General features: G+C 37.1%; 1 protein-coding gene and 1 pseudogene across 1 annotated transcript; both read left to right on the top strand.

Annotated features, from left to right (window-relative positions):
• Window positions 1-8747: 8747 nt before the first annotated feature.
• Window positions 8748-14335, top strand: LOC113345618 (annotated as a pseudogene).
• Window positions 14336-16532: 2197 nt separating this feature from the next.
• LOC113345301 (late embryogenesis abundant protein Lea5-like) lies at window positions 16533-17448 on the top strand. Its single transcript, XM_026589088.1, has 2 exons — window positions 16533-16733; window positions 16826-17448. Exons 1-2 carry the CDS (start codon window positions 16660-16662, stop codon window positions 17037-17039), a joined length of 288 nt encoding a protein of 95 aa, XP_026444873.1. The 5' UTR covers window positions 16533-16659; the 3' UTR covers window positions 17040-17448.
• The last annotated feature ends 6970 nt before the right edge of the window (window positions 17449-24418 follow it).

Below are 24418 nucleotides of genomic sequence, written 5' to 3'. Positions count from 1 at the left end.
TGGGAAATTTTTGGGGGAAATCAATTGAATGTTAAATTGAGGTATGGGATAGTCTATTAGGGTTGTTATCAACATTAGGTAGGATTATTGTGATTTAATTTTGATTTTCACCAAACCCTAATGGGGACTGTTTTGGTCCTGTTTTGGGGGAATTGATTGTAACTATAAATAGATGTGTTGGTGATGTAATTGGGGCATGCCTGGACTAGCCAGTGCTTCACCCAAGAGGACTGGAATAGCCAGTGCCTCAAGGGTTAGTTTTTGTTTTAAATGATGTTGTGCATTTCAATTGTTTTTATCCTATCCATTGTGCTTGAATTGTCTAGGATTGAATATCCTTATAGGTTGTTAAAACACTAAGCAAGCTTCTCTGCGGGTAGTTGCAGTGTGAGAGCCCCAACTATCACAAGGTTTAGAATTCATCTTAGTGCCTTTAGCCTCCTTTCTAGACCAACCCTTAGATGAACAGCCGGCTTTGAACCACAACTGTCATCTAGTTATTCAGAAAGCCTAGAAGCTGACTGATAACTAACAAGGGACAAGAACATAGCTGGAGGACCTGCCTTTGTTTCTTTATCACTGCCCTTGGCTCACAGCCTTGGTTTGTTTATCTTTGTTTCAATGTTTCTTATTCACTGCCACTGAATTTCACTTTCTTTGTTCTCTGTCACTGTTACCTCATTGCTTTAGTTACTGCCTTGTTAATTTAGATAACTAGCTTAAACACTTCAACTATACACCCTAGTCTCTGTGGTTCGACCCTGCCTTGCACACTCACTACAACAGATCCTGTGCACTTGCAGGTATCAGTTTGTGACTCTTTTAGAGAGCCACCAGCATCCCGGTAATAAACGAGATTTATCCTAGATATTATTAACATAAATAAACGTTTATAACACTCCCCACGATGACCACTGTGTTAAACCATGACATAGTTAAACCATTTTATTGCATCAAAGGGAAGGTATAATAAATTTGCCCACTTAGGAACTTACACATACTTGTTCCTCTTGAACCAAGCCTTTTTCCTTACCCAAATTATCTTAGTTTGAGTCTCAACTCTGTAAGCCTACCGAATTTCTAATGTCTTTTTACACTATTTACACATTGGATACAATGATCAAAAATCGTTCACAACACTTGCACATGCATGGGAAAGCCATCTGTCCCATAGGGCAATTCCATAATCTCCAATAACTCTGCCTACTAGCCAGTTTCTTCTCGAACTCGAGTCAGCCTGCTACATATGTTCTATAAAAGTTACGGACACTCCCTTAGGTTCTACAATCCTTCTATTTTTTAGTGTGAAAGATAGAAAATAGAGAAAGAGAAGGAGAATTCTTATTCAATGTAGAGAACAAATAAATATTACAACCTCTATTTATAGGGATAGACACAAGGGAATCCCGATAATAAACGAGATTTATCCTAGATATTATTAACATAAATAAACGTTTATAACACTTCCCCTGATGACCACTGTGTCCAAGTCACAAAATATATCAAGAAAATCAAGAGAAAGAAAAAACCTGAAATGTGCGAGACTCAGAACAGTGTTGGACACGCACATGCTGCCTCATTAAAACCTTGAAAAGTATACCCAGTGGGACAAACCTTGACGAAGGAAAGAGTACAACGCGTTTAAGTCCTAATGATGCTCCTCCTGATGGACACTTCAGCAAAATCTTGTCCAACAAATCTTTAAGTCGACGCATTCCAATTTTGTGAATTAATTTCTTGAATGTAGAAGTTCGTAATGTCTTAGTGAAGAGGTCTGCTAGATTATGATTTAAACGTACTTGTTGGATATTAATTACACCATCATTTTGTATATCATATGAGAAAAAGAACTTCGGAGTGATGTGCTTTATTCGATCAAATTTGATGAATTAGTTGTACAATGCAAGCAGTATTGTCTTCGTATAGTATTGTTGGGGATCTTTAGTTGAAGGAAGTCCACATGATTCTTGAATATGATGTATTACTAACCTTAACCAGACGCTCTCACGGGTTGCTTCATTGATTGCTAGTAGTTCAGAATGATTTGTAGATGTACCTAAAATTGATTGCTTCATTGACCGCCAAGATATAGTTGTATCTCCATAAGTAAACAAATACCCAATTTGTGATCGTCCTTTGTGTGGATCTGAAAGATAACTTGCATCTGTGCACCCAATTAGTTTTGATTTAGATTCATAAGGGTAAAATAGACCTAAATCAATAATTCCACTAAGATAACGTAATAAGTGCTTGATTCCATTCTCGTGTCTTCGAGTTGGAGCTGAACTGTATCTAGATAACATATTAACTGAAAATGCAATATCTGGCCTTGTGCAATTTGCAAGATACATAAGAGCACCAATTGCACTTAGATATGGCACTTCCGGACCAAGAAGTTCTTCACCGTCTTTTTTAGGTTGAAATGGGTCTTTATTCACGTCAAACGATCTCACAATCATAGGGGAACTTAGTGGATGTGCTTTGTCCATATAAAATCATTTTAAGACCTTTTATGTATAAGTAGATTGATGGGAAATTATTCCTTTTGGGACGTACTCAATTGGTAAACAAAGACAATACTTAGTTTTATCAAGATCTTTCATCTCAAATTCCTTATGCAAGTAAGCAGTGGTTTCAGTGAGTTCTTTTAGAGTTCCAACAAGATTTAGATCGCCAACGTATACTGCAATAATAACAAACCCAAAATTGGATTTCTTAATGAAAACAAATGGACAAATATCATTGTTAGTATATCCCTCTTTCAGTAAATATTCACTAAGGCGATTATACCACATTCTTCCAGATTGCTTTAGTCCATATAGATCTCTTTGAAGTTTCATTGAGTATACACTACGATCTTTGGACTTGTCTGCTTAAGTCATACAAAATCCCTCGAAAAGTTTCATATAAATGTCATTATCAAGTGACCCATAAAGATAAGCTGTAACTACATCCATAAGACGCATTTTAATCTTTTTTTAAGCTTCCAAACTAATAAGAAACCGGGCATCCATCACTGGAGAATAAATTTCTTGATAATCAATACCTAGTTTTTGTGAAAAACCTTGTGCAACGAGTCGAACTTTATATCTCATAATTTCATTTTTCTCGTTACGTTTTCGTAAAATACCCCTTTGTATCCGACAACTTTTACATTTTCAAGAGTTACAACAATATGACCAAGCACTCCATACATTTTACTAATGAGTTGTACTCTGCTTGGATTGCAACCTCCCACTTAGGCCAATCTTTTCTACGACAAAATTATTCGATAGATTGTGGTTCAGAATCATCAATATTTTCAATGACATCCAAAACAACTGTAAAAGCAAATTTACTATCAGGAATAATTATATTTCTATCCCAGTTTTGTCTTGTACCAACATAGTTTATAAAGATCTCATTGTTTTGAGGTACATGTGCCTCTTCAGGTGCAACTTTTATATCAATATTTGATTGATCAATCAATGTTTAAGAGAGAATGGCTTTTTCCGGAATGCCAACTATTGATCTCTTTTTCCACAGAACTAAATCCTACGCACCAAGAGGTCTTCCATGATTTAAGCGTATCGTGAACTGATTATCATGATGTCCTTCTGGGATATTTACTCTCGCAGGAGTATTTGGAGCAGGTATATGTGATTTTTTTACCTTACTTGTATCTGTAAATGCATCAGGCATTTGGTTTGCAATATTTTACAAATGTATGATTCTTTGACCCTCAAGTTCACATTTTTTTGTACGAGGATTAAAGTGGAATAATGATGGTGTATTCCATGAAATTTAATGGTGTTCCTCAAGTTTTGGCTTATCTCCCCGTAACGATGGGAAATTTGATTCATCAAATTGGAAATCAACAAATATTGCTTTAAAATCATATCATGTTTGAGGTTTTAGATAGCGAATGATAGATGGAGAGTCATAGCCAACATATATGCCGAGTCTAAGTTGAGGACCCATTTTCTCTCTCTGTGGTGGAGCAATGGGAACATACACAACACAACCTAACGTTCGAAGATGAGATATATTTGGTTGATGCCCATATACGAGTTGTACATATGAGTATTTTTGATAGCTGGTTGGTCTTATACGGACCAATGCTGCAGCATGTAATATTGCATGACCCCATGCTGAAAATGGCAAGTTAGACCTTAAGATTAAGGGCAAGTTGGAAAAGTAAAAGACACGATAAGATTTTGTTAATGAGAAAACCGCAAATGCAGAAAAACCACAGGACGTTGTCCAGAATTGAATAATCTCAGAATTAAGCCGCTATACAAAATCTAATCCAACTTAGTATAGTTGAGACCAAGCAACTAAACCTATAGTTCACCTAGTTCCCTCAGTATCCCTGCGCCTCCAACTTGCAATAAGTCACGTACTTGGAAAAATTCCTTTGGTTCGTATTCCAAACAGTAAAGGAAAAACATATTTGTTCGGTAACAAATCTTTTCAAATAACGTGATATGAGTTTGACAAAAGGATCTTTCGTTTAACCAATAAACTCCTTTGTCGGGTTCTAGATCAATCTATTCAACAACTACCAAAGTAATTGTTTATACTATGCAATCAATACTATGAATCACAAAAAAATGTATTGATGCCGATCTATGCAACTAATCAATGCAATCTATCAAAAGATAAACTTAGTTGAATCCCTAGCGGATCAAGTCTTGTGCACACCAAAGATTATGAACCAAATCAGAAATCTTCTCCGTCTTCAAATCTTCTTAGATCTTCAAATGAACACATACACATAATCAACTTGAATCTCTTGTGGTCAATCACACACATTACGGAGTCCGCTAACAATGGATTATCACAATACATCTTTAGATATACAAACAGTCTAAAGATCCCCGTCAAAACTTCGATCTAGTTTGAGTGAATCTTATATTATAAGAGAAAATTCTCAAGCATAAACAAACTAGGTGTAATCAAAGTTCAATAACCGTTAGTCAATCAAATCAATCGAAAACTAATAATAAACTGTAATTATCTAGTTTCCCACCAATGTTACTCATAGAGCTTCCCAATCCCAAAGAAGTCTTTAAAACGAGCGGTCGTAAGAGATTTCGCCAAATTAAGGTATTTTCCTATCCGAATAGACGGCTCCACCAGTAACAACACAAATAGATAGTTTTGCTGGCTCTGAGGATTAGTTTGCTTGAAATGCAAAGTTCAATATTTATAGACTAAGGAAGTTTGAACACCAAGGAATTTCCAAAACCGAAAATATTCTCAAGAATGCAATATATTTCCAAATTCGGTTTTCATAATTCCTGGAAATTCTCTGTCCAAATATTGACCGAAATCTCAGTATAAAATCTCCAATTAGTAAATGCACATTACAAATTTTTATTTTCTAAAGATATGTATTTTAATTGTTGGAAATTAAAAGCATATAAAACTAAAAACCTTAATTAAAAGATTCTCAATTTATTTCGATCCGGGATTCTCCTTTATTTATTAAGTAATATCTTTGAACAATAAAAGATAAGAGTTACTGCACATGTTCAAAGTATGTCGGCATCTTTACTTTGTAAATCCTTTTTCATATTTACAATCTTGGAACCGATTTGCCACACTTCCAAGCGAGTTTAAAATTGGTTCATATGATTTCCAAAAACTTTGTGATTTATCAAAAACACATTCAATCACCATTCATGGGGTTAACGGTTCTACCAAAACAAGTTTTCGTTCTACCTCCAAGTGGCTACTAGGATCGGTCACATTAGTTTCCAAGATATTGTTAACTATGTACCAGGATCGGTTACTATTTATTTATGGCACTTACTTGTGATCGGTTGCACAAGTTATAGGATCTGTCACACCAATTAATAAAACTTGTTAACCTACTACAAGGATCGATTACACATATTGTGATTAGTCCCAACCAAGTTCTAGGATCGATTACCCAATGACTAGGAATGGTCACATCAATTACAAATATCGATCATACTATCTCAAGTGATTACTCATGATCTTTTTCACTAATAAAAGTCATACCAATACAAAAGTCAGGCATTGTGAATAGTTTTACCAAGATACATAAACAAGTTATGAGCGGTTATACTAAACACACATATTGGTAATCCAAAGATTTGCAACGAATAACAGTACCAATAAGCCTAAAGATTTCCCTTTCGATTCATAAAACAAGTTTATGAATTGTACTTCCTTAGAACGGATATAAAACATTGTTTCCTAGGACGAAATATTTACCCGTACCCATACACATAATCACAATAACATTCATACGATCATGTCGATGTCTTATATACGAAGTTCAAAAGATAGACGTTATACTTCGTATTGTAATTCTTTAATACTATGTCTAACTAGAGTATAATCATTCACATGGAAGGGAAATATTGAGTGTACTTTTAGATTATGGTCGATTAGATTAAATTTTCTTTTAATCTCCATCTCATCTTTGTTATCGTCGCTAAGTTATAGTTCTCAATATTTTGAAAACCTAACCACCCTTTTAAGAGGTTTCAGATAAAATACCAAGATTTTGGATTATTTTTTCTTTTTGATTTCACCATATTCATTCTTGTCACACAAACAATCTTTTTACAACTTGGTCACATTTTTAATCATCATACCAAATTTTTCAACAACGTTAAGGTATTTTTCATTTTGAGACCCTAAGTACCTATAAATCTAGGGAGACGATTGCTTTCTACTCCAAGAGTTTGTTTTATACAGCACGCGGTTTATTTCACGCTTCCATTTTGTAATAATAATGATTATCCTAAACTTTTTCCAACCGTCCGTGCAACATCGCCTTACATGAAACACTTTTCCGATGAATTTAATGTTTTTTTTTTTGATCCTGCACATCAAGACCTACTCTCTTGAACAAACCCATCCATCTAGACCATCCTGCTGTTGATCCAACCGTCGTCCCAACAACATGATTCACTCTCCTCAACAAACTCACCCCCAGCTATAAATCTAGGGAGATGATTACCTTTTTACTCAAAGAGTTTGTTTTACATCCTGTCTATTTCACGCTTCCATTTTGATGTAATAACAATGATTATCCTAAACGTTTTTCCAACTGACCCAAACGTGCAACCGTTGCCTTACACGAAACACTTTTCTGACGAATTTAATGTTTTTTTTTTTTGATCCCGCATATCACATCCTACTCTCTTAAACAAACCCAGTCAACCATACCAGCCCCAATGTTTATCCAACCGCCATCCGTCCAACATGATTCACTCCCCTAAACAAACTCGACCAGCTATATCGGTCACATTTTTGATCCAACCATCATCCCAACACCATGGTTCTTATCTCACTCGGAAAAGAGAAAATATGGGAGGAAAAATTAGGTGGAGACCCAAAAAAAAATAATATCCTCATTGTCGGCCCACAATTAATTTTGTCTACCGTGACATCCATAAATATTTCTGTGACACCCATAATTATCCGAAATTAGTAAACCTGTTTGCATGACGGTATATGCATCCGCATGACTTGTTATGCATACTGTTTTTCAGGGATAACTCGTTATGCATCCTAATTTTTCAGGGATATAATTGGCAACGCAACTTGGATATAACATATCTAAAATTCCGCGCCTTGGAATTGTAAAAATTTTATATTGTTGGAAATCTTTTAAAGAGAACTACGCAACGAGTACAAACAACAATATCAATTTTTTTTTCACGAAAAAAATCGGAGGTGATCATCGTTTTAGGGAAAATTTTCGAAAACTGACTGCATATTCATCATGCAGCCTCCAAAAAATATGCATAACACATTATGCAGATGCATAACGAATTATGCAACCATTTTTTCGACTGCATAACAAGTTATGTAGCCAATATTTTGGTTGGTTTTAGTTCGTACAGAAAAAATTGATGCATAATGCGTTATGCAGCCATATTTAAATGATGCATATCAGGTTATGCATCCATTTTCTCGATGCATAAAAGATTATGCAACAATTTTCTCGATGCATAATGCATCATGCAGTCATATTTTCGGATGCATAACAGGTTATGCATCCACTTTCATGACTGCATAACATGTTATGTAGATATTATTGTAGGTGCATAACAAGTTATGAAACCTTGTTCTATTCAGTTCTGTTTCCTACCTACATATGTCTTCGTCTTTCTATTCAGTTCTGTTCCCCTCTGTTCTTATAGCCAATCTTTTGCAATTCTCTTTGGATTTCAGTCTACCATTCAGTTTGAATTTCATGAATGGACTAGTGTTTTAAATAGCTTACGTTTCTGTTGCTTCTTATTGAATTTGAGATGCTGATGATTCTGAAAATGAAGGAAAGTACAAGATGATGAAGATGATTCAATAGATGATTTCAGAATCGATCAATCACATCTGGTTCCCAAATAATAATAATAAGAAGCCATTTGATTCGATTGATTTTTTTTCTTCCAGAAATCAATCAATCAATACAGGAAAAACCCCTAATTTCAATTTCGAATCTCTGGATTGGTTTGACGAAACCCTAAATCTCTGCCTTTTTCTTTCGTCTTCTTGATTGAGACGTTGTGGAATTCTGATCCGAGGAGAAAGAGAAAGAACCGAAAAAACTTAATTTCACTAATTTTGGGTCTGAGAATCATTTTTCCCTAAAATATGGATGCGCGCCTTCAAATTTCTGGACGTGGGTTTCACAGTAGTAAAAATCTAAAGCATGGGTGTGACCTAGTTTTCACAATATGAGATTGCACCGACGGACCCTTATTAGTGGGTATCGATCTCCCACTTTCCCCCTTCTGTTGGTTCCTATTTCTTCTTGTCTTGCGTTTCCCTCACTCTGCCGTCTAGGGTTTAAGGACTTTGTAATTAGGGTTTATGCTTCTTCAATGGCAGGTCCAAGTCTCATTCACAACCACTGATTTCCAAACAAGAATTTCTGCTAGTATGTGGCGAAACATTTCAAAACGAGCAGTGACTTCAAGGAAACTAATGAAATCATTTGGAAATTCCATCATACAGGTAAATAATAACACACATTCAGATTTGATTCCGATTCATCACAATGGAAAATCCTGTTTTCAGTGGTTTAGGTTTAATAATGCCTCATTTAGTTTTTCTGAGATGTTGAGTCGTCCTAAAGGTTATGCTAGTGTTGCCAAGGCCATTCCGAAAAGCGATACTGAAGATGATATAGAAATCGAGGAATTGGTGGGAGAGAAGGGTCGAGAGGGATCTAAAATGGTGTCTGGAATCGGAAATTATAAGCATGGTTTACTTAGGCGGAGACAGATAAAGATTGAAACGGAAGCATGGACACAAACGACGAATGAGTACAAGGATCTTCTTGCAGAGATGTGTCAACGAAAATTGGCACCGAATTTGCCATACATGAAGTCATTGTTTCTTGGTTGGTTCGAGCCGTTTCGTGATTGCATTGCTAATGAACAAGAATTGTGTAAGCAAGAGAAAAAAAGTGCTAATTATGCGCGTTATTTTGGTCAGTTGCCGGCTGAAATGATGGCTGTTATTACAATGCATAAGTTGATGGGATTGATGATGACATCGAATTACCATGGTAGTGCTAGGGTGGTTCCAGCTGCTTGTGTTATTGGTGAAGCTATTGAAAATGAGGTTAGGATATATAATTTTTTGGAAAAAACAAGAAAGAAGAAGTTGGATGAAGAAGATAAGGGGAAAGAAGGCGGTGAAGCTGATCCTGAAGCCATAAAACAAGCACATTTGAGGAAAAAAGTAACGAATTTGATGAAAAAGCAAAAGCTACGATAAGTGAAGCACATAGTAGAGGGACAAGAGGGTTTTAAGCCATGGGGTCAGGATGCTCAAGCTAAGGTTGGGAGCCGTTTGATTGAATTGTTGGTTCGGTCAGCTTATATACAACCACCTATCGATCGATTAGATTATGGTCTACCTGATATTCGACCAGCATTTAAGCATTTTGTCAAAGTCGGAAAGAAAGATGTACAAGGATCTAGTAGAAGTTATGGAATTATTGAGTGTGACCCTCTGGTTCGCCAGGGAATGGAAAGAACAGCAAGGCACATGGTGATTCCTTATATGCCCATGTTGGTGCCACCAGAAAATTGGATCAGGTATGACAAAGGGGCATATCTGTTTCTACCATCTTATGTGATGCGCACACATGGATCAAGGCAGCAGCGTGAAGCAATCAAGAAAACACCACAGAAGCAGCTTGATTCAGTATTTGAGGCCCTGAATATCCTTGGGAAAACAAAATGGCGGGTGAACAAGGTGTTACTTGACGTAGTTGACCATATATGGGCTAAAGGAGGCAAAGATGCTGGTTTAGTTGAACGTGCCGATGTGCCTCTACCAGAGAAACCGACAACAGAAGATGAAGAGGAACTCAAGAACTGGAGACAGAAATTGAAAGGCATCAAGAAAGAGAACAGTGAACGGTATTCTCAACGGTGCGATGTGGAACTCAAACTTGCTGTAGCCCACAAAATGAAGGCCGAGGATGGTTTCTACTATCCACACAACCTTGATTTCCGAGGACGGGCATATCCCATGCACACATACTTAAACCATCTTGGATCAGATTTATGCCGGGGTATCCTTGAATTTGCGGAGGGACGCCCTCTTGGAAATTCAGGTTTGCGGTGGTTGAAAATACATCTGGCCAATTTGTATGCTACTGGTGGTGTTGATAAACTATCTTATGAGAGTCGAATAGCTTTTACAGAGAGCAACTTGGATAACATATTTGATTCTGCAGACAGACCACTTGAGGGTAACCAGTGGTGGTTGAAGGCAGAGGATCCATTCCAATGCTTGGCAGTTTGCATCAATCTGTCAGAAGCATTGAGAAGCTCTTCACCAGAAGCTACTATATCACATATTCCTGTACACCAAGATGGTTCATGTAACAGCTTACAACACTATGCGGCTCTCGGAAGAGATAAATTGGGAGCAGCTGCAGTAAATTTATTTGCTGGAGAAAAACCATCAGATGTTTACTCAGGCATTGCCGAGAGAGTTCGTGAAATTATGCAGGAGGATGCCCAGAAAGATCCTGGTGCTTACCTGAACGCATTGCATGCCAAACTGTTAATTGAAAAGGGGTTGGTGAACAGGAAATTGGTGAAGCAGACTGTGATGACATCAGTGTATGGTGTTACTTACATAGGTGCCCGTGATCAGATTAATAGGAGGTTAAAGGAACATGATCCAGCCACTGATAATAAAGAGCAGTTTACTCTAGCTTGTTATGCAGCAAAAGTCACCTTAACTGCCTTAGAGGAAATGTTTGAAGCCGCACGTCGTATCATGAAGTGGCTTAGTGATTGTGCAAAAGTGATTGCCTCGGAAAACCATCCAGTGCAATGGATCACTCCTCTTGGACTTCCTGTTGTCCAGCCGTACCGCAGACTGCGAAGGCATACTATTAAGACTTCCCTTCAAGTTTTATCTTTACAACGGGAAACTGACAATGTCATGATTCAGAAGCAGAGAACAGCTTTTCCACCGAATTTCATCCATTCCCTTGATGGGTCCCATATGATGATGACAGCACTTGCTTGCAAGAGAGCTGGGATAAACTTTGCAGGAGTTCACGACTCATATTGGACGCATGCATGTGATGTCCATGAAATGAACAGGATACTCCGTGAAGAATTTGTTGAACTCTATGAGCAACCTATACTAGAAAACTTACTGGCGAGCTTCCAGAAATGTTTTCCTACAGTGGAATTTCCTCCTTTACCAGAGCGCGGAGACTTGGATTTAAAAGAAGTTCTAAAGTCACCATTTTTCTTCAACTAAGATGCAGTAGCCAATGCAGTATAGTTTGGAGTTAATATGTAAAATTGGTGCTTGACATATTCTACTGTCTATATGGGGATACATTTATGGGTCTTTACAAGTGGCCTGACGAGAATATCCTCTTGTCCGCCTTATGAGATTAAAATTTGAAGTGTCAAGGAATGCAAGTCTATGGACTCCAGAGATTGAGTTGAGAAACTTAGGGTTATGCATACATCTGCCGTAGAGGCTAATCTGCCACAAGACTTTAAAGATAAGCTTGGTGGTGCAGTGGAATTCCCAACATTCTCAAGCTTGTGACAACCATAACCATCTAAATTGACAGAAGTACGCTCGCGTCCTAATGATCGAATTGGTAACATTTCAGCGCAGCTTGTTAGTTGGTAGTCTTGGAGTGGCGATGGGGAGAATCTTTGAGCAAATTTCAGGTGAGTTTTCATAAATTTTTTATGTTCTCTTTGATCTATATGATTATTTGTATAAGTGTATATACAAAGTCAATTATGCAGAGTGAAATATCTGAAATATTATTGGCCAGTTCTGGTAGTTTAGAGTTTGTCAGTAATTTTTTATTCCGTTTATTTCAGTAATTACTTGGGGTTTTTCCCACTCAAATATGAAGATATTTCATTTTAAAAATCTTCAGATGAATGTTTGAATCGCCTTGGATTCGAAATGGAGTCAAGGCCATTTGGCTGATTTGCGATACTCTTGGGAGTTTAACAGCCATGTTAAGGGTAATGGTTAAACTCATTTATTGTTTTATATTTGATTACTGCTGAAAATCAGGTTTTGAGCTCTTTTCTCAATCTGTTTTCGGCTTTATAGTAATTAAGTCAAATCTGAGTTCTTTTATCTTTTATTGTACAGAGGTGTGCAGGCCAGGTCTGGGAGATCTTGAGTGACAATCCACTCACATAGCATCTAGCAACTCACTAAGAAGAAGTTCGATATGTATCGATATAGGTATTCATTCTCCCTAAATAAGGCCATTTATTCGTGTTCTCGTGTATACAACCTGTCTCAAAGTGTATCATTCAATATCTGAACTTCAGTTCCGGTAGTGTATCATTCAATATCTGAACTTCAATATCCTTCACTTAGAGACAGATGAAAATTCCAGAGAAAGCATGGGAACAAGCTGGACGAAAGAGTATAAGGGTCTTTTTTTGTGGGTTCTCGCCTTTAGATGATCTCTGATTATCTCTTCCCCTGTCTCTTTCTTACCTGAAAGGCTGAAACCATGTAGATGAATCCTGACATTGAATTTTTGTACCTTAAGACGGAACCTTTTATTGTACTCTTCTAACTTTTGTTTGTCATCTGTAGCTTGCAACTTGGAGTGTGAAGGTGGAGTATCTATCTGATGGTTGGCTGTGCCTGTTACGTTTTGCTGGACGAAATATCTTTATTATCTGCTTTCAGGAAGATTAGTGATTCTTTTGCCCTGAATTTGTAACTAACATCTCAATCTATCATATATTCAGGTCTGTGGTGCGTCTAACAACCAAATAACTTACCCCGAATTTCGTATAGCAGCATTGTGACTGCATGGTTGGTATTGGAGTGGGGTTGAAATTGGATGCTTAATTTAGTCTGTTTAAGGAGAGATAGTGCATGGTATGGTAAGTGAGGCTCTTGCATACAAGTTTCCTTTTGCATTTGCACGGAGGACCATTATTCAGAATTATGTTGAGGTACAAGTCATTTACTGGTATTTGTTCTTTACCTATTTTGTTGCTTTATAATTTATCAAATTTGAGTTTTAGTGAAGCTGACATTAACTTCTTTTAATATTCCTACCAGATTGGCATTAAAATGATCACAAGGGATTGTTCACTAAACGTTGGACACCTTCCCATCAGTCCAGCTACTCTGATGCCATCTAAGAAGGAGCTGAAAGGTATTCTTTTGCTTGGCATGGTGATTGTATCCAGTAAGATAAAAGTTATAGAAAGAAAAGTTGTTTCCAGTTCCCTGATAGAGATATTAAGAGTACATCAGTCTTTATAGAATTTAGAGTTTCCCAACACAGGCCAAACTATTTAACAAGTTTGCACTTATGTGCCGCTTCTTCGTCTCCACTATGACGATATCAGGAATTAATCTCTCTGTTCATAGCATCTTCATAATATCCATGCTCTGAAATATGTGTCTTTGTTTGTGGTTTTATAATTTTTTCCACCACTATTTTGCATTCCTATTAACGCGACCACACCAATTTCTTATGCGAATAACCGTTGATACTTAGAAGACAGGTAGGGTTACCCCATCAAGTTGGCAAGAGTTTCATGGTAATGTACTGAGGTGGGGGGAGGAATCATAATGGGTCATTTGGCTCCTTTCCAGACCTCCAAACTTTGAGTCGCCTCGGGTGATTATGTGTTGAGTTTTTGGATGCCCCAGGGTTGGATTTCTTTGCACCTCCAAATACTTTACATGAGCAGAGCAATTATCTGAAAAGTTAGGATTATATAGTTTAAGTCATATCATATTGTTTAAGGTCAATTATTGTTTGGATATACATGAGAATGTCTGAATCATTGAGCGAATGAATGTGACTTTTAGTTGGTCCCAAATGGTGCATAATCATGATGGATTTCTTATACACATTATACGGTTTGTTTTAAACTCTTGTAGGGATTCTCCACCGCTCTTTTTCTTGTGACAAAATGGTTTGATCATGTCTCTTCCTTGTATTATATAAAGCAGTCCTAGGACCATACAAACAAGCAATGTATAAAAAAATCAAAGAGATGGTGCACAAATATGTACTGCAGTTAATTGATAATGATTGATGAAAAACTGACCACGACAAATAATAGAGTAATATTTAGGTCGATGTCGGATATTAGATTTCTGGTATATTATCTCTCCTCTTTGATTCCGACCTAATCTGATCTCGTTCATTATTGGAGAATACTTCATTTAGTATGGTGTGCATTATTAACTATAGGCCGCTCGCACATGGATACCCGTGCTTATGAGCATCTGGGCAAGGGGAGGTTGTTCCCCAACTTGTCAATGGGGGTGGCCAATCTTTTCTATCTTTTAATTCATTGTTTGCTTCCTGTCATGCTCCTTCCAGAATAAATACTTCGATCCTTCCAGAATTAACTTGAAGATTCATTGTATTTGAGTGCTTAGACCGTTTGTTATTTTGGTTGTTACAGGTTACCGAATTCCGTGGGGATTAGATATGATAATCCGCAGTTGGAATTTGGTAACCCTCTGTAAGCAGTCATGCTATTATTTTTTCTTAAATTTATTTATCTAAGTATTTATTCCACTTCAGTACATTTAGTGTAAAAGCTGTTGACACTTTAGAAGGTCAATTTAGACCAAGTTAAGTGCGTATTTGATACGTGGCTGCAAAATGTGTTTACTAATGGAAGAATATTCTTCTGTGGACCAATCAAGGTGCACGCGGCAGTCAGAGATGTTAGTGTTTCGAATCTTTAGACAAAATATTATTTTCCTTCCTAGTGATAATTGGATTTTTTTGTTTAATTAGATTAGTGATAATTGGATTTTTTTCATCTATTATTGGATTTTTCTACGTTATGAAACTCTTTATTCCGGCCTTTGTAAACTTGTACTTTGTTGTTGTTTTAGGTTTGTTGAAGTGTCCTTTTTTTTTCCGGTTCGTATTCATTGGATTGAGGTATCCCTCTTAAGTACCTTTCTTTTCAATGAATTTTCTCTTTGACCGATCAAAAAAAAAAAGGTAAATCAACTTGTAATTAAGAATGCAGTAGGCCAGTAATGCGCTGAGTAGGCTTTTCGCATTCAGTAGTTTTACACAATCTGAGAAAAAAAATCAGGTAGGTTTTAAGTTACCTGTGAAAGTCATACCAGATTTACCTGCAGGAAAAGCCTTGAGTTAATGATTTTTGTTTTTCATCTGATCATTAGAAAGTTTGATTTAGAATAAAGTGTAACAAGAAACAAACCTAACATGAAACCAGGTGGGTGATGGAGATAGATCCATATGTTTCCTACTTTTGTGTATATAGGTATAGCCATTATTAATAAGTAGGAGAAAAGATTCATGAATCAAGTGATCGACACCTCTTTTGGCTTATAGCTGGTTGCAGGAGCCATCTTAACTTTTGAAATGCCCTTCGACTATTTTTCACATTATTCACTCAATGCCCTTTGATGAATTTAGCTCATGGATGTTCAAATAAGTACGACTCGATATTATTACAGCTTTTACCACCCATATCAGGCCGTGGTTAAATTTTTGAATTTACTGATGTCACTATAATACAGTGGTAGATGATGACTTCAGTGACCTGAATTCGAAACCCGCTAACTCCAAATTTATTATCAGTGACTCGCTGGCACCAAATTATTCCCTCTTTTAGAGAAAGCAAAACATGTTAGTGTTAGTTTTTACTCTTTAGAGAGTTGGGTAATTTTCTAAGCATTTTCCATCGCATGTAGCCATTAACAAATAAGCAAACTAGGTGGACCCTTGAAGAAAATATCTGAGTTGAATCTTGATGAGTGAGGCACCAAATGGGGAAAAACAAGCAACCTTTAGTGACTTATTCTCTCTTTAAATGTGTGACTAATTCAGAGTGCCATTGATTGACTTGAGCAACTGGGCAAGTGCCGTTCTCATTTGACGCCTTCTTAGTTGCCAATTCTAGCAAATATACATGACAGCACACACATGAGAAGCAACCATGCATGCACCTTTTTTTTTTCTCCCACCACCTTTCTTGACTTACATTCCTCTATATATACCCGCTCACCCCCATTCTTTTCTTCTCATCAGAATCTTCAACAAGAAAGGAAGAAAGAAAGTTGAATACATACACTACAAAAATATCAAAAAACTTTCATTCTTTCTAATCAATCAAATTTCTCTAGCAAATAACAATGGCTGGTTCATTATCAAATACCAAAATTGTCCTCACTGCTCTCATTGATGGTATCTCTCTATCTATCAACAGGTATATCATGGAATATCATCGTACAAATTTTCCTGATTTGTTCTTCATATTTTTTTTTAGTTTTGTTATTGACGTAGATGATGTTTTTGTAGATCTCGAGGTATTACAACAGTAGCATCACAAGCCGTTGGATCAAGTGTTGTAAGAGGAGTAAAAGTGAAAAAACCATCAACAGCAGTGACAGAAGAATGTTCATGGGTTCCTGATCCAGTTACTGGTTATTACAGACCAGAAAACCATGCTGATGCTATTGATGTTGCTGCACTTAGAGAGACACTCATGAACCAGAAGATCAACCATCACTAGAAAGGAAAAAAAGAAAAGGAGAAGAATGGGTTTCTATCTCATAAGATCAACCATCATGGCACAAGTTTGATCTTTTTTATGTTTTCACCATGCATGATGAATTTTAGTTGGCCTGAACCTACTAAATTCTGATTTTCCACTTGGTTCGTTTTGGGAGTCCCCCTGTACTACTCTCTATACATCGTCTCTACGCAGTTATTTACACGTGGTCGTTACTATCTTGATATGTGAATTGTTGTGTTACTCAGAAATTAAAATTGTTACGTCGATCATGGTCCGTCTCTACAGTTTTGTATGTGCCTGTTATACGTCGACTCCAGTCCACTATAGTGATATCAGGACTTCATCTTTCTCTGCTTGTACCATCTTCATAATCATGTTCAAAAATATGTGCCTTTGCTTGTGGTTCTATAATTTTTTCCAATGGAAAGGTCATTTGATTCATTTCTGACCTCCAAACTTGGGGTCATCGTCTCTGACATATTGGTGGGGCGTTGAGTTTTTGCAATGTGCCACTTCCAAAATCCCTTGCGTAAGCGAAGCAATTATTTGAAAAGTTAGGATTCTAATTTTACACTATGTTTCTTTGCAGCTGATTCGGCGTCTGGATCTGAGTCAACCCTTAATTCGGGTCGAGTCAGCAATCAGACCGTTTGTTTTGTATTTTGAGTCAGATCTGACTCGACCTCTGTTTTAGACATAACCTCTGATTCAGACTCATTTAAGTCAGGTAACAAAATATCCCTGATTTATGGGGACAAACCACTGACTCACATATTTTTAAGTCAGATGAGTTAGATCTGACTCAAAACAAACATATTGAATCAGGTGATTTTACTCAGATCCATATGATTCAGATGAGTAAGGAGTAAACAAATATGGTGTTAGTCTTATCATATTGTTTGGATATACATGGGAATGTCTGAATCATTGAACTTTTAGTTGGCCCCAAAATCACATTATAGTGTTTTTCTTTTCAACTCTGTAGGGATTCTCCACCGCTCTTCTTCTTCTAATGACGTAATGGTTTGATATTGTCGTTTCCATATAATATAAGCAGATATTTTGTCCTCCTTGGACCATGTAAATTAAAGTAACAAACAATGTATAGGAAAATCGATAGGTGTGCTAATTGACTATGGCAAATTATAGTGATACTTAGGTCGACATTGGATATTAGGATTCTGGTATATAATCTCTCAGTTTTCAAATTCATTATCGGGGATAACACTTCATGTAGTTGCGGGTTTTCCAACAATACACCTCTCATAAGAATTTGCAATATTCAATACATTTTTATCATCAATCAACCATAATTTTATTAATCAATCTCACAAATCTTACGAAAGGAAATGAACTCAAGAAAATTACAATTGCTCTTAGAATTTCTCTTTCCTATTTGCTTGCTCAATACTCGAGAAAAACCTCTCTCATACATGAATTATTCGGTCCTTTATATACGGTTTTACATAATGGATGACAGCTAATCTTAACCAATATTTTCGGATCTGACTTGCGTTACTCTCGCGGGCTCACAATGATCTTTTTCGCACATGCTTTTTAATTTCGCAAGGTCTTCACACTTTCCTCATGATTAAGCTGATGCCATATGTTATGTCATTCTTCGAATAGTCTGCGACGGTCTTCGCAATATGTTGTAATTGATAATTTCGCAAGTGTGTCGTTGTTGCGAGATTCTGATCCTACATCTTTCCTCTTCTCATGTCTTCTCTGCGAAGGGGAGAATGTCATGAGAAATTATACTTCAAAATGCCACAGCTGTTCATTTTCCCAGTAAAAGCTTCTACCGACAAGATTCCGTGAATTAAGCATAACCGTTTACACGTGTTAAATATTCCCTTATCCACCGGCACATCCAACATTAACCGGTCATCTTCTTTTATCTATTTAAAGAGGAATCTAGTGGAGAGATTATTTTTTTTCTTTACTTCGTCTTCTTCGTCTCCATAGTCTCTGCAAATCCTTATCGTCTACAATTTTCTTTGATTTTTACAAGTTTAGTTTCCTGCTTCTGCTTCTATGGAATCATCAAGGTTAGTTCTCTTTTTACTTCTTCTGATTTTGTTGAAACTGATCTTGTTTACTGGAATCGTTTTATTTAATCTTTATTTAATTCCCGTACAGTTTCTGTTTCAACAAAAGTACATCTAATACCAGGTTTTTAGTTCCAAACCCTAACATTCCCAAGAATTCGCAGCCGAAGGTTGTCGCGAAGAAAAGAAAGTCTGCGAGTCACAGGGTACTAAGAAACATTATTCTTTTAATAACAATATTATTGCCTCTGTTTCTTATCTGAGTTGTGATTCGCAGGGTGATGGTGATGCCAACAAACCGCCCAATAAATCTCGTCAGCTTAAAACCGTTGAAACTACTGTCCCATTTCCTAAATTAAACTTCTTAAAATCTCATGTGATTCCTCTGCAACCTGAGCCCCTTCTTCCTTTCTGCGAAAATATCGCCACAGATTTCCCTGCCTCAACTGATCCTCCTGTAAATGAGACCCCTAATTCTGCTGCGAATGAAGTTTCTTCTTCTCATACTGTTGATACTTCTCAAATTGACTCTGCTTCAGTCCCAATTATTACTTTTCCTCAAACTTCTCCTCCAAATAATGCATTAATTCCGAAGGATGATTCAATTTTGACACTTATCAGCTCCCTAATGGAGGGTGCCGCCCTTATCTTCCCCCTGATAGCCCCTTCAAGGAGACGTACCTCTACCATACAAGGTTGACTCCTCCTATCCGGTCTTAACAAAAACCAGTTGTATTCGCAGTCTCTTTTCCCTTTTGCCTATAGGGCTTATGGTTACGAGACTGCACCCTAAGTGGGGTTTTCTTCGGGCCTAGTGCAGTATAAGTCAAGACTTGCCAAGAATGGCCAGGTACGCTCCAGACGCCCCAGGAACTCTTGGATCAACTGTGTACCTCGACGCTTTGATCAGATTCCGCACTCCTTAGGAGAGTCCTTATTACCTTAGTCTCCCAACCTAAGCCATATGCTTAAGCTGAGAATCCAAGGTGCTTCTCCTGGATGGGCTTTATTGACCCCAAATCTCCATGACTCAGGTTCCAGGGGCGGTGTAACCTTTTCTCTGAGCCATGCAACAAGTACCCCCTCATATGACGTACTTTAGGTCTTATATTTGCCTCTTGCAAAATTTTGATTTCGCGAACTAGGGTGTACGCTATAGTTGGATCTCCCCTTTCTAATATGTCATCAATCTCTGATTTTCTCTTGTAAATATCATTATTTCTGCGAAATTTTCGCATAATCTCGTTCTATTTTTTCATAACATTTTGTTTCATTCTGCGAGATAATGTAAAATCTCGCAACCTTTTCTTTTCCCAAAATTTCTTATGGGTAATATCTCCTTAGATATAATATGTTCCACGGTCTGTCAAGTCTATGACCAACATCTTTACCCTCAGGATCCATCAGTCTATATGCCCCTGTTCCAACTATCTCCTTAATGATGTAGGGTCCATCCCATTTTTTCGCTAACTTTCCACCATTTTCTCGCCGATAGATTGGTGATTCTCGCAGCACTAATTAACCTGGTTGGAATTGACGTATTTTGACACGTTTATTATATTCTCGAGCTAGTCTTCGATGATAATTCTCCATGTGCTGTAAAGCCCTTTCTCTTTTCTCTTCTAATTCATCCAGTTTGCTTAAAATCATTCCCGCACTAAGATTCTTCTCCCAAGCCTCTCTCTTTGTTGTAGAAATAATAACTTCTGTTAGTAACACTGATTCAACTCCATATGTTAAACAAAAGGGTGACATTCCAGTAGCTTCTCGCCTGGTTGTGTTGTATGCCTAGACTGCATTATGTACTTGTTCGCACCATGCTCTATTATATCCTTTTAACTTCTTCTTCAACATATATGCGATTGTTTTGTTTGTTACTTCTTCTTGGTCATTAGCTTGCGTATATAGAGGAGTAGATTTTTTACATTTTATTTTAAATGCATTAAGTAATATCTTTATGTTATGCCCTTCAAATTGTTTCCCATTATCAGATACCAGCTGTGCGGGAATTCCATATCTGCAAATAATATATTCGACTATGAATGTGAAAATGTCTTTATCACGAATATGCTGTACTACTTTTACTTCTGCCCATTTTGTGAAATAATCTGTTGCGACAATTAAATATCTTCTTTGTCCAGATCTTGGTAAAAATGGTCCCACAATATCTAAACCCCATTTTCCAAAGGGCCATACATTTGTTGAAGATGATAATGGTGCTCCAGGTGCATGTATTTTCTTTGCGTGCCACTGGCAATCTTCACAACGTTTTGATATTTGTTTCGCATCTTCATGCATATACGACCAGTAATAACTTTGCATTTTTGTTCTATATGCCAAGGATCTTCCTCCACTATGATTTCCAGCATCCCCACTATGTAACATCTTTAACATTTTTTCTCCTTCTTCTCGTGTCAAGCATCTGAGTGATGGTCCATTAAAAGATCTTCGATATAACACCCCATCCCTTAATTCATAATTTGTTGCCCGACTCTTTAATTTGTGTGCTTCCAATCTGTTCCTTGGTGTGTCCCCATTCGCCAAATACGCAAGAAGTTCTTCTCTCCAATCTGCGATATTGTCTATTTGCTCTCCTTCTCCACCTTCTATTAGCATCACATATACCTCTTCCTCCTCTTCTTTATTGATTGACGGTGATAGAAATGTATTTATCTTTATGCATCTTGCAGTTGGATCTGTCATCATACTTGAAATGAAAGAAAAAGCACCTGCTAGTCTATTATCCTTCCTTGACATGTGCCTCCATTTTATTTTTGAGATTTTCGCTGACAACTCTTCAATAAGTTTATTATATTTTTTCAAGGATGGTTCATTTGCAGTGTACTCTCCTTTAATTTGGCGAATAAGTAGCTGCGAATCACTGGTGATTCTCGCATTTTCCAGCTTCTTCTCTATTGCGAACTTTAGGGCATATATAACAGCTTAATACTCCGTTTCATTATTAGTGGATGCGAACTCCAGTCTGAATGAAAAAACCATTTTGATTCCTTCTGGATAAATTAAGACAATCCCAACTCCATTGCCTTCCCCATTTGATGATCCATCCAACAATATTTCCCATCTATTGGGCTCTGTCAATAGATCTCTTGGGTTTCCATATGCTTATTCTACATCTATCATTTCTTCCACAGCTTCGTCATCTTCTAAAGGAAATTCAGCTAAAAAGTCTGCGACAACCTGTGACTTTGGCGAAGATAATATCTCATACTTGATTTCAAAGTTTCCTACTTATGCATTACATCTCTCAACCCTTCCTGACCTTTTTGGATTTTTCATCACTGATTCAATTGGTACCTTTGTTAATACCCTTATTTTGTGTGCTTGAAAATATATGTGAAGCTTAAATGCTGCATAAACTAATGCCAGAATTAGCTTTTCAATCTTTGAATAATTTTTCTCTGCGGCATTAAATGTTTTGATGATGTAATAGATCGGTCTTTTCACTCCTGCGTCTATTCGCAATGACACAACACTTAATGCATCTGAAGTTGTAACAATTCTTTTCCCGGTTCCATTTTTTGTAAAATATATATATTCACCAAATGTTCTTTTATCCCTTGAAAATCTTTTTCGCATTCCTATGTCCATCTGAATTTTGGTCCTTTCTTGAGTACATTGAAAAATGTTTGTATTTGTCTGATGATCGAGAAATGAATCTTCCTAGCGAAGCCAAGAGCCCATTCAACTTTTGCACATCCTTGATTGTCGCTGGAGTTGGCATGTCACGAATTGCTTGCACTTTATCTGGATCAACTCATATTCCTTCTTTTGATACAATGTAGCCTAAATTTTTTCCTGATGCAACCCCAAAAATGCACTTTTCAGGATTCACTTTGATGTTAAAATGCCACATTTGCTCAAAACTTTCCTTCAGATCTTGTATATGATTCTTAGCCTCTTTGCTTTTTACCAGCATGTCATCCACGTATACCTCTAGTGTTTTATGTATCCATTTCGCGAACACTTTCTCCACCATTCTTTGATATGTTGCACCAGCATTTCGCAAACCAAATGGCATCTTTGTATAGCAATATAACCCTCTTGGAGCGAAAAAAGAGGTATGTTCTTCATCTTCTTCAGCGAGAGGAATTTGATTATAACCTTTATACCCATCTAAATAAGACATTCAATCATTCCCTGCAGCTGACTCAACCATTTGTGGAATATCTGGTAATGGAAAATTATCTTTTGGACAAGCTTTGTTTAGATCAGTGAAATCTATACAAATTCTTATCCCTTTATTCTTCTTTGGCACTACGACCATGTTTGCTATCCACTCTGGATATTTAGCTTGTCTTATAATTCCCGCATCGAACATCTTTTGTATCTCTTTTTGTATTTGTGGATGGTATGTTGTTGCGATTTTTCTTATCCTTTGCTTAAGTGGTCTTGCATTCTTAATAATTTCCAATTTATGACACGCGATTGACGGATCTATCCCAGGCATCTCATCCATGCTCCATGCCAAAATATATTTATACTCTCGCAAAAGATTGATAGTTCTTTCTTCCTCACCTGCATCCATTTTGGTTCCAATCTTTAGCATTTTGGGTTCTTCTTCAGTTCCAATGTTCACTTCCTTTGTTGGTTCCGCTGCAGTGTAGCTGGCTTTAGGTTCTCCCATTGGTGTGGGTTCTTTTATCATCTTCGCAGGTTCATCTCCTTCTTCCGAAATTTCGCCGGGTATCCCTTTTCCTCCCTATGCTTTTATCATGTAAACTCTAAATTCTTACTCTTTCTTTGCCTCCTTCGCCTCTTTTCTACGAATTTTTCGTTTCTTCACTCGTCCTTCATACTGCTTCACTTCAATTTGATAACATGATTTCGCATCATCGACATCTCGTCTAATTTCTCCAATCCTGCTTGGCATAGGAAATTTGATGCACTGATGTAATGTCGATGCTAAAGCCTTAATTGCGTGTATCCACGGTCTTCCCAACAACATATTATATGGCGATTCCATATCCACTACACATAATGTCACTTGCGTTTCAATTTCTCCTAGCGAAATTCGCACCACTATTTCTCCTTTATGTTTTGTTGTAGATTTTCCAAAGCCATGAATATGATAGGTTGAACAAGACATTTCTTCATCTTTAGATCCCATTCCTTTGAATGCATGGTAAAACATTATATCTATCGAACTTCCCGTATCCACCAAAGTTCTATTCACCGCTCATTCTTTCACAGATTTTGTCGATTCACCCTTCTCTTTCCGTGCAGTTGTTGTTGCGATTACTAAAGGAGATATGTGATTCAAATCTTCATTTGGTATCTCTACTGCTGTGAATGTAATTTTCTGTT

Source organism: Papaver somniferum, unplaced genomic scaffold (assembly GCF_003573695.1).
Source record: "Papaver somniferum cultivar HN1 unplaced genomic scaffold, ASM357369v1 unplaced-scaffold_81, whole genome shotgun sequence".
Taxonomy (NCBI): Eukaryota; Viridiplantae; Streptophyta; class Magnoliopsida; order Ranunculales; family Papaveraceae; genus Papaver; species Papaver somniferum.
This window is presented reverse-complemented; position numbering and strand designations above follow the sequence as displayed.

Coding starts and splice junctions, on each gene's coding strand:
- LOC113345301 (XM_026589088.1), top strand. CDS start 16,660: ATGGCTGGTTCATTATCAAATACCAAAATTGTCCTCACTGCTCTCATT. Junction 16,734..16,825: donor ATCTCTCTATCTATCAACAG/GTATATCATGGA, acceptor ATGTTTTTGTAG/ATCTCGAGGTATTACAACAG.